Below are 14,249 nucleotides of genomic sequence, written 5' to 3' on the forward strand. Positions count from 1 at the left end.
CTGAGTTCAAGGCCCAGGACTGGCAAAAATAAAACAAAAAAGTCAGAGTTGCTCATTTTTTTTCCTTTAAACAAAAAAGTTACACACAGATTAGAAAGATATCCCCTTACCCCTGCTGTGAAAATATCCTTTGTGGACCAAGTCTAGCTTCGGTTTTAGTGTAGTTCCCTATTTCACATGGCATTAATCCATATAATCATGCGAGCATTTGGTGAGGGTTCTTCACCTTTTGTTGGTGGTGGTGGTAGTGGTGGTCCCGGGGCTTGAACTCGGGGCCTGGGCGCTGTCCCTGAGCTTCTTCAGCTCACGGCGCTCTACCACTTGCGCCACGGCACCACTTCTGGCCTTTTCTGCGTAGTTTTCTTTGGCGATGACTTTCCTGCCCGGACTGGCTTTGGTCTGTGATCCTCAGATCTCAGCCTGCTGAGTAGCTAAGTAGCTAGGATGGCAGGCGCGAGCCGCCCATGTCTGGCTTTAACTTTCTTTTTCTCTCTAGTTTGTGCAAGTGAGATTATTAAGTCTTTTTTCCCACTGATTTGAAACACTTTTTGTTTAAAAAAAAAAAAAAGAACCTTTATAGAAGACTTCATAAATAAAACACCAACGGAAAGGCCGGGAGAAAGTATTTGAAACATACGTAATAAGAGATCCAAGACCAAAATATATCAGGAGTTCCCATGAATTATGGAAGTGTAAATTTTAGAAAAATGCACAAAATCCACACCCAGGGGAATTCTGCATGTGCCCAGGCGGGAAGCGGGGACCACGTTCTTGGGGGGGAGTGGGCGGGCGGGGGCGGGCGGTCCTGCGCTGGGGAGGGGCCACGTCCCCTGCTGGGGGCGGCCGGCTCGGGGTCAGCACCTGCTGCGTGGTCTCAGGGACCCCCAGAGCTCGGCCCTCCGCAGCAGCGCTGGCCGGGGGTGGGGGCAGGGAGGGGGGGCAGCCTGGGAGGCAGGTCCGGCGCCCCGTGACCAGGCAGGCTGAGGGGCTGCCTTCTCTATCTCAGCCTCCCACACCTGGCGACCGCACACCGGTCCCCGGGAGGAGGGCCAGAGGGCGGCCCCCGCCTCGGGTCGGCTCCAACACTTCCCCGGCCGTCCCTTCCCACCACGTCCGCCTCCCTCGCCTGAAATGCAGGAGCCTCCCAGTCCTCTTCAGGAGACGGGAAGCCGCTTCCACCCCAACGGCTTCCACGCCCCCTCCCCCTCCCCCTCATCTGCAAGGCGGCTGCTGGCTTCGGCCGCCCAGCCTCAGGGCCCGCCCGCCCCGCCCGCCTGCCACTCACCCTTCAGGGGCAAGGGCCTAGCCAGGCGCCTTAAAATTAAAACAGAACAACTCAACCCATCTAGCCTTGTTACTTTGTAACCCAATGCTGCGAGAACTTGCATAAATCATCTTCCTGGGAATTGTGTGGCCATTAAAAAAAAAAAGCAACATTACAGATTAGCATAAAGTCAAAAGCAATACGGTAATTACTAGGCGGACTGCAAAGCTGATCATCATGTGGGTCTCCCCATGAAGTGTTGTCCAGCGCCCAGTGCAACTGGAATTAAATGGCCCCAGCTACACTCAACGGCTGGGCCGTCATGGACTGAAAATCGGACTCTCTGACTCCAAAGGTGGCTGGGTCAGCATCAGCCTTCTGGTATCAGAGAGCGCAGCATTTACACCGCAAACTCAACGGACACACCCCTGAATTACCGTGTCAAACAACACATTTCAACCGCCAATGAGGTCATTCAATGAAAACAGGAATCACAGGGACGCTGGAATCGTTTACTCCTAAGTGCCTAAAGTAATCATTCTGGAGTAAAAAAAACAAAAACAAAAACAAAAAACGAGCAATGCCGGATGTGGCACACTAACAGCGCGAATGTCTTACTAACTTGTGGAAATCCTTCTTTCCCATCAAGGACTCCTGTGGGGACAGAGGAGACAAGTACCCACTGACAGTGTCACGTGCCAACCAGGACACAGAGTTAGGAAAAACTCCAGGAAAAAAAGCACTGCTTTCTAACCTTTAATCCAACGATACACATCACTGGACGTTTTAATTCTAAGTAAAATACATTCTGCCAGCATGTTCACATGCAAAACACTGTGCAAACTGCACATGCAAACAATGGATCCTACACGGCCCAAATGGCACGGCTCCACAGACACGCCACGGCTCCACAGACACGCCACGGCTCCACAGACACGCCTCGGCTCCACAGACACGCCTCGGCTCCACAGACAGGACTCGGCTCCACAGACGCACCTGAGCTCCACAGACATCACTGCTCCAGACACGCCTCAGCTCCACAGACACGCCTCGGCTCCACAGACACGCCACAGCTCCACAGACACGCCTGAGCTCCACAGACACGCCACGGCTCCACAGACACGCCACAGCTCCACAGACACGCCACAGCTCCACAGACACGCCTCTGTTCCACAGACACACCTGAGCGCCACAGACACACCACGGCTCCACAGACACTCCTGAGCTCCACAGACACTCCTGAGCTCCACAGACATCACTGCTCCAGACACGCCTCGGCTCCACAGACACGCCTCGGCTCCACAGACACACCTGAGCTCCACAGACATCACTGCTCCAGACAAGCTTCTGCTCCACACTCACGCCTCGGCTCCACAGACACGCCACGGCTCCACGGACGCGCCACGGCTCCGCGGACGCGCCACGGCACCGCGGACGCGCCACGGCTCCGCAGACAAAACTCGGCTCCACAGACATGCCACGGCTCCACGGACACGCCTCGGCTCCACAGACAAAACTCGGCTCCACAGACATGCCACGGCTCCACAGACACGCCTCGGCTCCACAGACACGCCTCTGCTCCACAGACACGCCTCGGCTCCACAGACACGCCTCGGCTCCACAGACACGCCACGGCTCCACAGACACGCCTCGGCTCCACAGACACGCCTCGGCTCCACAGACACGCCACGGCTCCACAGACACGCCTCGGCTCCACAGACACGCCTCGGCTCCACAGACACACCTGAGCTCCACAGACATCACTGCTCCAGACACGCCTCAGCTCCACAGACACGCCTCGGCTCCACAGACACGCCACGGCTCCACAGACACACCACAGCACCGCAGACAGGACTCGGCTCCACAGACACGTCTGAGCTCCACAGACACGCCTCGGCTCCACAGACACGCCACGGCTCCACAGACATGCCACAGCTCCACAGACACGCCTCGGCTCCACAGACACGCCTCGGCTCCACAGACACTCCTGAGCTCCACAGACACATCACTGCTCCACAGACACTCCTGAGCTCCACAGACATCACTGCTCCAGACACGCCTCAGCTCCACAGACACGCCTCGGCTCCACAGACACGCCTCGGCTCCACAGACACGCCTCGGCTCCACAGACACACCTGAGCTCCACAGACATCACTGCTCCAGACAAGCCTCTGCTCCACACACACGCCTCGGCTCCACAGACAGGACTCGGCTCCACAGACACAGCTGAGCTCCACAGACATCACTGCTCCAGACACGCCTCAGCTCCACAGACACGCCTCGGCTCCACAGACACGCCACGGCTCCACAGACACGCCTCGGCTCCACAGACACGCCACGGCTCCACAGACACGCCTCGGCTCCACAGACACGCCACGGCACCGCAGACACGCCTGAGCTCCACAGACACGCCACGGCACCGCAGACACGCCTGAGCTCCACAGACACGCCACGGCTCCACAGAAACGCCACGGCTCCACAGACACGCCTCTGCTCCACAGACACGCCTCTGCTCCACAGACACGCCTCGGCTCCACAGACACGCCACGGCACCGCAGACATGCCACGGCTCCACAGACACACCTGAGCGCCAGACACGCCTCGGCTCCACAGACACACCACGGCACCGCAGACACGCCACAGCTCCATAGACATGCCAGGGCTCCACAGACACACCTGAGCGCCAGACACGCCTCGGCTCCACAGACACGCTACGGCTCCACAGACACGCCACGGCTCCACAGACACGCCTGAGCTCCACAGACACGCCACGGCTCCACAGACAGGACTCGGCTCCACAGACAAGACTCAGCTCCACAGACAAGACTCAGCTCTACCGACACACCTGAGTTCCACAGACACGCCTCAGCTCCACAGACATGCCTGAGCTCCACAGACACGCCTGAGCTCCACAGACAAGCCTCAGCTCCACAGACACGCCTGAGCTCCACAGACACACCTCGGCTCCACAGACACGCCTCGGCTCCACAGACACGCCTCGGCTCCACAGACATGCCTGTGCTCCACAGATAAGCCTGAGCTCCAGACACGCCTCTGTTCCACAGACACATCACTGCTCCACAGACACTCCTGAGCTCCACAGACATCACTGCTCCAGACACGCCTCAGCTCCACAGACACGCTTCAGCTCCATAGACACGCCACGGCTCCACAGACACACCACAGACAAGCCTCAGGTCCACAGACACACCTGAGCTCCAGACACACCCCTGTTCCACAGACACACCACAGCTCCACAGACACGCCTTGGCTCCACAGACACGCCTCAGCTCCACAGACACACCTCAGCTCCACAGACACGCCTCGGTTCCACAGACACATCACTGCTCCACAGACACTCCTGAGCTCCACAGACATACCACGGCTCCTCAGACACGCCACGAATACACACACACACCTCAGATCCATGGACACACCTCAGCTCCACAGACATGCCCTCTCCCAGCCCATCCTGGGTCCCACTGCTGTTCTTCAACTGCTCTCACTGCTGTCCGCACCCCTGAAGAAGGAAGAAAGGCCGCCCAGTCCTGGGTTCAAAGCATGGCCACCCGCTGCCCTGCCAGGGCAGCCGGGTTGTCAGCCTTAGCGCGGCTCACGGTTCTGGTCAAGACAGACTGCCGATGGTCAGGAAGGAAAGATGAGTGTGGCAGAGAGTCGCCAGGCCACAGGAACACAGAGACGGACAGAAGCTCAGGCCATGGCTGCCTCCGCCATGCTGCCATCTTCAGAAGATGCCCGAGTCCCCGCATGCGCACCCCGGCCGCGCTCGCTGGGCCCTCCCCGACAGGACTGGGCCGCCCCATGCCACGCTTCGCACTCCACACCGTGGACGCCCGCCTCCCACGTCACCTGCTGTCACACCTGGAGGCGTCCTAGGAAGTCCCGGTGAGTACCCGATATAGACACGGACGGTGGGGCTCCATGGCGGGACAAGGGGGGGGCAGAGAACCAGGCTGGTCAACGGGGTTCACCCTACATGACTCCACACAAACCTGCCACGCCAGTACCACCGGTGCAGCGACCTAGGGAAATCCAATCCTCAAAGCCACCTGAGACCCCACCGTGGTGGTCCCTCCACATCGGGTCTTGGGGGCCCCCCCGCAGGTGCAGCCCCTCAGCGCTTCCACAGCGCCCCAGTCTCTGCACAGAGCCCCCGTTGGCCCGTGTACTTGACATTCCTTCACTCCCTGGTGAAAAGATAGTTTTCCTAAGCAATGTTTCTCTGATCTCCTTGACCCACTCTGTGGAAGTGTGTATTTACACGTACTCTACACACACACACACACACACACACACACACACTTCACTTATATAACCATTGTGTCGGGGCCATGTCACTTTCCAACAGATCTGGTCCGGAAACAGACTTCCAGTTGTTCTAGTCACAACGTTGCTCTACCTTCAACTCTGCTGCCGGGGACAAGATGGCACTGGGGAGAGACGCTGTCCTGGCTGAACCTCGATTTCTGAAAAGTCACCCACAAACCACTGTTGGCCTGTCCCCCCTCCAGCATCCTCTGCAGATTCTACGTGCTTTCAGCATTTTAGGATGTGGGTAACTCCAGCATGGGGAAAGGTGAGCACCCGCCCACCACAGCCCGGGACGCTTTCAGGGGAGGGAGCAGAGGGCCGAATGCGGCAGCGGGGACACGGCATCCTGAAGGGCTGACTTCCTCTCAAAAGCCGCTGTTCCATGGGCCTAGCCAGACCCAAGAGGACGGGGACTTTGAGAGCTGCATGTCCGTGGGAGCCAGGGCTCTGCCCCAGAGAACAAGGTGACCGGGTGAACACCATGCTGGACATCAGGAGGGAAGCCACGGTCCCACGCATCAGAGCAGGTGACTTCCGCAGACCTGTGCGCTCCTCGACACTTCCCACTCGCTCACTTCTCTCTCATCTTCACAAGCTACCATCTCCTATTTTCCCCTGTGGCCAACGCTTTGCTAAATTCAAATTCGATACGCATGCGCTTACAGAATCATGTGAGGCACGTACACAGCTCTCAAGAATTCAATCACTGAGGGAACAAACACATACCATGCTTGTAAGAAGGAAACAATCTTCTCCAAATTCAATGGACACAAGAAGGAGGAGTACGTTCCACCTGAGGAGGACTCCCGGCTCCTCAGCTTACCGTGAGCCAGGGGGTCCGCTCAGTCTGAGTCACGTGACCTCCAGGACACAGGTGGGTAGAGTCCATCAACTTTTCCAAATAGTAACAGTATTTCTCCTTGGAGTGGAAGAACACACAGTCCTAGCAAATCTGGTGGACAGTCCACAAAGCCGTCACAGCACCACGGGGCCGTGGGCAAAACCCCCGTTGTAAGAAGACAAGAGCCGAGCGAGGGTGGTGCGCGGTAAACCAAGGTGTGCACCAGAAGCCGCTGGCAGGAGGCCGAAGAGCTGGGGTGAGCGTGCGCTCCGAGCCCAGGCCCTGTGGTCCTCTCCCAGAATCGGGACCGGCCTCCACGGGACAGAGCGAGGGGGCACCGGTACCGACGCTGACAAAGGCGTGGACACCACCCAGGCTCTCAGAGGGCCAGACAAACCCCAGTGCTCCCCTTCTGCGGTCTGCACAGGCACGCCCCCGGTCATGCACACCCCATGGAGCCCTAATAACTATGTGGCTTAATCCCTGATAAGGAAAGGCAGCCTCCAATTCTGCTTGGTCCCGGGGAAATGCTTGTGGATTTATTCCTCACTGCCTACCTCGGTCAGCTCTACCCACAAGCACTGACTCCTATGGCTCTAGAACTTTCAGAGAAAAAGCAACGTTCCCTAGCAGGCTCCCCAGAAGAGAAGACATTGCAGACAGACTCACAAGTTCCGGAACATCACCTTCTACTCTCAATCCCCTCAGGACAACACAGAAGGAAAGGCCACCATGTGCATAAAAATACAGAAAAAAAGGGGGAAAGACTATGAAAACACAGTTAGCCGAATGTTGAGACGCGGGCCATTTGGAGAGTCATCTGCTCCCATTAACTCGCCTTCCACCCACAGGGCAGGCGGGATCTGAGGAGAGACACTGTAACTGCACACAATGCTAAGGTTCCACATAGCCGTAGCGGGGGAGAGAGGGGAGATGGCGGAGGGAAAGGTGTGTTCCTGAGCAAGTGTGCGAGTGTGTGCCACGTGCGAGCCGTGTCCGCGCGCGCTCTGTGGGCTGCTGGGGAGAGCGACACCCGCGGAGCCAAAGCCCTGCGCGGCCGAGTGACGTGGCCAGGCCCGGCACCGGGGGAGGGGGGAGGGGGGGACGGGCTTCCTGGCGGACACGTGGGTCACGCCGTCACGCAGCCCCGCGGGCTTACCCGGACACCAGGACCTGGACACGAGGTGGCCCGGCACAGGTCCAGCGGGGCCGGCCGGGCGTGGCCGGGCGCAGACCCCCCCCCCCCCCGGGAAGGGCCGCCCCCTGCCCCCCCGCGCCCCGGGCCGCGCGCGCGCACTCACCTGGCGCGGGCTCCGGCGCGGCCTCCTCGCTGCTGTCCTCCACGGCCTCGTCGGCCAGGCCGGAGCCCGGCGAGTCGGCCAGGGCGCAGGCGGAGCCGGGGCTGCTGGGCTGGGAGGCCGAGTCCCCCTCGCTGAGCGAGCTGCAGCGGACGCAGGCGGCGCGGTCGCCCTCGGCCTCGCGGTCGCGGTCCCGGCGGGCGCGGCGGTGCACGCGCGAGTGCAGCACCATCTGGTGGTAGGTGCGGAAGATCTTGCCGCACTCGAAGCACTCGGAGGACTTGCCGTGGCCCGTGGGGGCGGCGGCCCGGCGGCTGGGGCGCACGGCCGGCCGGGGGTCCGGGGGGCCGGGGAGCGGCGGGTCGCCGGGCGCGCCGGCCCTCTTCCGGGGGGGCCCCTGCGCGGCCGGCGCGTCCTGCTCCCGCTTGCGCTTCTCCTGGCTCACCAGGACGTACTCGCGCCGGTCCTTGTCGAAGGCCACGTCCCCCGCCGGCGCCTCGTCCCAGCTCCCGTACTTGAGGAACTCGGCGGGCTCGGCCACCTTGCCCCGCGTGGACAGCTGCCAGGCCTGGTAGCTGTTGACGGGGTCGAGCTCGGCCACCCGCCGCCCGGCCTGCCCGCCGGGGGCCGCGTCGGCGGGCGCGGAGGGCCTCAGGTTCAGGCGCCGCAGGAAGAGCTGCTGGGCGTCCGGGGGGCCCTCCTGGGCCCCCTCCCCGGCCGGGGCTCGCGTCCGGCCGGCTTCCACCCCGCGGTGGATGGCGTTGTGCGCGTTCAAGCTGTCCAGGTTTGTAAACAGGTTCCCGCACTTGGTGCAGACTTCGTAGAGGGACAGGCCCGCGACCACCACCTCCTCCTGCACCACGTCGTTGATGGTGGCCACGGGGTCCAGCTCGCTCCTGGGCCTGTTCTTGCTCCCCGACCTGGGGCCGTGCGCCTTCATGTGGTTCTTGAGGAACCAGGGCTCCTTGAACCGCCGGCCGCAGATGTGGCAGCCGTGGTCGAACGAGCCGCGGTGCTTCTTCATGTGCGCCTTCAGGAACCAGGTCTGGCTGAAGGCCTGGCCGCACACCTCGCAGGGGAACTCGCCGGGGCTCAGCTCGGGCTTGCCGCCCTCCCCGCACGCCCCGCCGCCGTGGGGCACCTGCGCCGTGATGTGGTCCCGCTCGATGTGGCCCAGCAGCGACTCCTCGCGCAGGGCCACGTAGCTGCACAGCCGGCACTTGAAGGGCCGGTGCGTCTGCTGCACGTGCAGCTCCAGGTCCTTCTTCCGCTCGAACCGGCTCTTGCAGAGGGAGCACCGGGCCGCGGCCTCGCCCTCCTCGGCCTCCTTGCGGCTGCTCCGCAGCAGGATCTTGCCGCCGTCCGCCGGCGCCGCCCCCCCGTTCAGCATGCGGTTGCAGGCCGACGCGCTCTTGGTGGGGCTGGTGCAGCCGTCCAGGCCCTCGGACACGCGCAGCTCGCCCAGCTGCGTCTCGCCCGCCTCCGGCTCGTGCCCCTGGATCAGGGTCCCCGTGCGGTGGCTCCGGATGTGGATCTTGAGGTTGCCCTTCTGGGACGCCCTGTGGTCGCAGTACGGGCACTTGTAGGGCTTCTCCCCCGTGTGCTTGCGCATGTGCTGGGACAGCGAGCTCTGGAAGGGGAAGCTCTTGCCGCAGATGCAGCAGCTGTGGCACGCGGCCCTGTCGCCGTCCGCCTCGTGGCCGCTGCGGCCGGCCCGCGGGGGGCTGGGCCCCCTCCTCAGCTCCGCCTCCGCCTCTCGGCCGCGATCCATGGCGACGACGCGGGCCGCGGCGCCCGCACCCTCTTCCGCTGCGCGGGCCCGACGGGGGGGCCGTCTCACGGCGCCATCCTCAGGGAGAGCCCGGCCCGGAGACGCGCGACGAGCCGGGGCGGCAGAGGGGCATCGTCTGGGAGGACGTGGCACAGCACCGCACGCACCTGCAACACAGAAGGAGAGCTCAGCAACACGGCGTCGGGACCCGCGCGCGCCAGGGCCCGTCGGCGTGCCTGGCCAAGGAGGTGGGGGGGGGGGGTAAGGGCTCTGCGCCGCCCGGCGGCGTCCCCTCGGGTCTCGCGGCAACGGTAAGGCCCCGAGCACCGCCGCCCCTCCTCGACGCCACGCAGCCGCCTGTCCCGCGGCCTCCACGGCGTGACGGCAAAGCGGGGGACACGCGGGGCTCACGACACTCGGGCTCAGCCGGCGGGGGGCCGTGTCCGCCGGGCTACGAGACCCAGCTCCTGTCCTCCGCTCTCACCGGGACAGCCCTGTCCATCTCCTCGCGACCTCTCCAACTGACCCCAGCCGCCTCCCTGCCCCCCACAAGCAAGCACCTTTCGCTTCCCACCCGACCCCTGCGAAGGCGACCGTAAAGCCCCACGGGAGCCACGGGCCTGGACAGACAGGGCCAGGCGCCGCCGCCTCCCCGCGCCGCAATGCTCGGCACACCTGCTCTGCACAAGCGGCCGGGGGGGGGGGCGGGAAGGGGGGGCACAAATCCCTGTGCTAAGCGCACGAGCCGCGCCCACCACTCAGAAGGGAAAGACGCACACGGAGCCTCGGGAAGAACGCGACGGCCATCACAACCACGGCTCCCACCCGAACCCGACCGCCCGAAGGTCGGCGGCGACCGCTGCTCCCCGCGGATGCGCTCGGGCACCGAGACCCGTGCCCCGACGGTGACCTGCCGGGTGCCGAGGCCTCACCCGAGACGCCCACGCGCTCCGTGGCCGCGGAGGACGGGGGGGGGGGGACCGGGAGCTGTCCTCAGCACGCACGTGGCCCAGGGACCCCGCGGGGCCGCGGCCCGCCTCGCCGCCCACCGCCCGGCTCCTCCCTGCCTGCGTGGCCCCCGAGGTGTCCCGTGCGGTCCACCCCGTGGTCCACCCCCGTGGACAGCGCCTCGCCCGCTCGCGGGCGGAGCCTCACGCCCGCTGCCCGGCTCTGCCTCCCGAACGCACCCGACCGCTCCTCCCGAGGCCTCCCGGGGGCCGGCACGGCGGCGCCCCCGCTCCGTTCAGCCTACGCGCGGCGCCCCGCTCAGAGCCCACGTCCCACGGAGCGGCCGCGCGCTCGGCGAGCTCCCGGAGGAGGCTGCTCTCGAACGTGCCTCGCGCGGCTCTGGAAATGATCTCTTTCCGCGTTTGAGACGCTCGGCAACCGAATCACATTGATCAAAACATGGGGGGGGGAGGAGTAGACTGTTTACTAAAGAAAGCGTGCCTTCGCCGTTTAACAATGCGTGACGAGAGAAGGGAGAAGGCAGGATAGAAGTGAACGCTGTGTGTGTGTGACACCCACACACCCACACACCAGGCTGCCACGCCTCCGACACCCTCGGTCCTCCTTCCCGCCGTGGCCTGGGCCGCACGGTGAGCTTCCGTGACCGCCCCCGACCCCCCACACTCGCCACACCGGGGGTCAAGTCAACCTGTGGTCCGGGGTTCCAACCAGCAGACCCCTTCCCCTGGCGGGGGGCCCGGGGATACAGGGCACCGGTGCCTCGCTCTCCACCCTCCCCCCGAGCCCGGCTGATGCTGCCAGTGTGGAGCTGAACCAGCGTTCCCAGGATGGACAGGACGGGCACCCCGGAGAGAACGCGGCACCGAGGGAGGGGGGGAAGGAGCAGACGCGGGCTTCTCAGAGCTCACAGGTTGGGGGAGGAAGCCCGGCTAGAAGCACGACCATACACGTGCCGCCCCTGCAGAGCCGGGAGAAATTTCCAGAAGCAGGAGGGAGCAATGTCTAGCGATGACAAGTACCGGCTAGACCCCCCTCGGGGAACGGAATCTGGAAATCAAAGCAGCGCGGCTGGACGCGAGCTCCGGGCCAGTCGGCGGAGATCCTCCGGCTCCACCCGCTCCCCGCCGGCCCACCGCCGGGAGCGCGGGCGACTGGCCTCACCACGGCGGCCTGCCCTCCACGGGCCCCAAGCCCCCCGCCGGCCTGAGGGGACCGGCTACGGCCCCGCTGCGGCCAGCAGCCCAGCCTCGGGCCTGCACCCCACTCCGCACCCGCTCGGCTCCCCCCGCGCTCTCCTCTGGGGGAGCCGCCTGCCCGGCTCCAGGGGCAGGCCCTCCCCACCCTCCTCCAAGTCCACGCCCCCAGCACCAGGCTGGGAGGAGCCCCCGGACCACCCAGTTCCACCTTTAACCCACGCGGGCCCTGGGCCCCTGGATCCATTTCTCCAGCCGCAAAGGGGGACAAGGGCGGCGACACCTCTATGCTGTCACGTTCGTTCCTGTGAGACGAAACCGGAGCACCCGGTACAGCGGCAGGCACTGGGGACATGGCCAAGGCCGCTTGGGGTAGAAACCATCACTGAACCGGTGGCGGAAGGAGACTCAGGCACACCTGGCACCGACGCCGAGACGACCGGACCACAGCGTGCAACGCCCACGAGACTCACCTACACCACGGCCCAAGTGAGTTCACACCAGGTCACGTGCACCATGAAGCATTGCACCACACAGCCGGAACCACCCATAAGGAGAGACGCCACCATTTAGCTGCAGAACACTGTATAGAAAGCCAACGTTAGCACATCCTTGGTGCTCAGCGGTATTGAGAGATAGCTACTCTGTCCGGCTGGAGACACATGGAGATATACAGTGAACTATTTGGAGGCACGTTACAAAATTGGAGCCAAGGAAAGACGGGAGGCCTATTACCAAAATGCCAATGACACAGACCTAGGGGGTACCAGTGACTTCTCACGTTCATCTTCCCATTTCGGTGGGCTTGGGACTTTTTAAAAACAAAAGACCTTAAATAAACCCCCTCTGCCACTCCAGCCAGAAACAGGACAGAGACTCGGTCCTTCTCTCCCCCCACCCCGCCCCCGCCCCCGGCCCCAGCAAGCTCAGGGCCCTCAGGACTGCAGCTTGGGAAATTACCGTTCCTGCATTCTAGCTTTCCAGAAAAAAAAAGTCAAAGGACAGACAACGGATCCGCAGAAGAGGGGCTTGTTGAAGTCAAAGCCACGTCTGGGTTCCAAGAAAGGCCTGTCCAGACACCCGCTGAAGCCGAGCCGAGCCGAGGGGAGCCCGGAGAGCCAGCAGCCGTTAGGAAGGAGCTCGCGGTGGCCCGGGCGGGCCTGCAGGCCGGTCCTTTACCTCCCTCCGCGCGGGGGACCCCTAGCAACGCGGGGGACGCCTCTCCGCCGTGGTTGAAGCGGTAATTTCCTTACACGAGGCGCGGTCGCGCTCTAGGAATGTGTCCACACAGTAGGGACGCCCATGAACCGCCCGTTTCACTGTTTTCTACGCTGTCCGTTGAACCCCCACAGACTAAATGGTTTGTGTCATCCCCCCAAATTAGCGAAACTATGCCGTGAAAAAGGAACGAGGGGGAGCCTTCCACGTATGTCCTCATAGTCAGGGTAATCTCCAGAACAACCCAGCTTTCAAGTGTGCTCCATGAGCTGGGCAGATGAGAGGACGGACAGACGGACGGAAGGACGGGGCTGCTGGAGGTAAAAGCCCTCGTTCTGGTGCCACTATTTAACCCGATCTGATAGTAACCAGGTCCGGGGCAGGCGGGGAAGGCCGATCTGATTGTAAACAGGTCCGAGGGCAGGCGGGGGGGGGGGGGGGGGACAACGGGGACAGACCCCGTCCTGCATGTCTGGCACACCCACACCGAGTAGGGGCCCGTGGAGTGGCAGCCTGCTGCTGCTGGGCTCTGTGGGAGCCTGTTCTGCCAGAGACAATGAAGGGCGCACAAGTCACACTGTGGAATTATGAGCCACGCATGCAAATACATCATTAACATCCTGGACAAGCTTATCTTGCTGCAGAGACAAAAGGCCTATTCTCCGGGCAAGTGGAGGAAAATTCCCGGACAACAATGCCGAGTTCCTCTCCCCACAACCACTCCGTGCCGGTCGAACAATTGCCGCTCAGAGTCCCCCAGACCCGGGTCCCCCAGAGCTCCGTGAAGTGGGTATTCACTGGCCGGCGCGGGGCCCCGGGCCTGCGGGCTGTCCCCAGAGTCATCAATAATCCATTATGCACAGGCCACGTTTCCACTCGCACAGGAAGACAAGAATAAGAGGCCACCAGAGCCCCTGCCACCTCCTCACGAGAGAGGAAGACCCCGGGCATCACGACGGGGCGGGGGCGTACCCCTGGAGGGGCCTGATAGGGACGCCCCACCAGGGACCAGGCCCGCGGCTATTTCTGCTAGAAACTCCGGCCCAAGGTGAGGCTCCTTCCAGGTGCTTCCTCAGAGGGCAAAGGGACAGAACTCCCTTGCCCCGGGCCAAAAGAACAACAAAAAGAAAGGCTTCCTTTAAATGGCTTAGCCACCTCCAACTTGGGGGGGGGGGGGAGGCGGGCGGGCAGGCTGTCTCCACCGCTCTACCTGGAGGAAGGACGCCTCCCTCCAGGCCCGGCTATTTATAGCAAAAATGCTTCCATGACCTAAATGTGAGCCTGCGGCAGCAGTTTACCTTTTATGTCGTTGTTTACCTTAGGCTGGCAAAAACAAAAAGTAAGAAGAAATACATCGCTGCCT

General features: G+C 62.9%; 1 protein-coding gene across 1 annotated transcript in view; it reads right to left on the bottom strand.

The window, feature by feature from the left end:
• Znf516 (zinc finger protein 516) overlaps positions 1–9,690 on the bottom strand; it is a 45,259-nt gene extending 35,569 nt beyond the window's left edge. Inside the window, 1 exon segment of the mRNA XM_048363512.1 lies at positions 7,739–9,690. Coding sequence (XP_048219469.1) covers positions 7,739–9,506 — 1,768 coding nt within the window. The 5' untranslated portion in view covers positions 9,507–9,690.
• Between the last annotated feature and the right edge of the window lie 4,559 nt (positions 9,691–14,249).

This window comes from Perognathus longimembris, chromosome 15, assembly GCF_023159225.1.
Source record: "Perognathus longimembris pacificus isolate PPM17 chromosome 15, ASM2315922v1, whole genome shotgun sequence".
Lineage (NCBI taxonomy): Eukaryota > Metazoa > Chordata > Mammalia > Rodentia > Heteromyidae > Perognathus > Perognathus longimembris.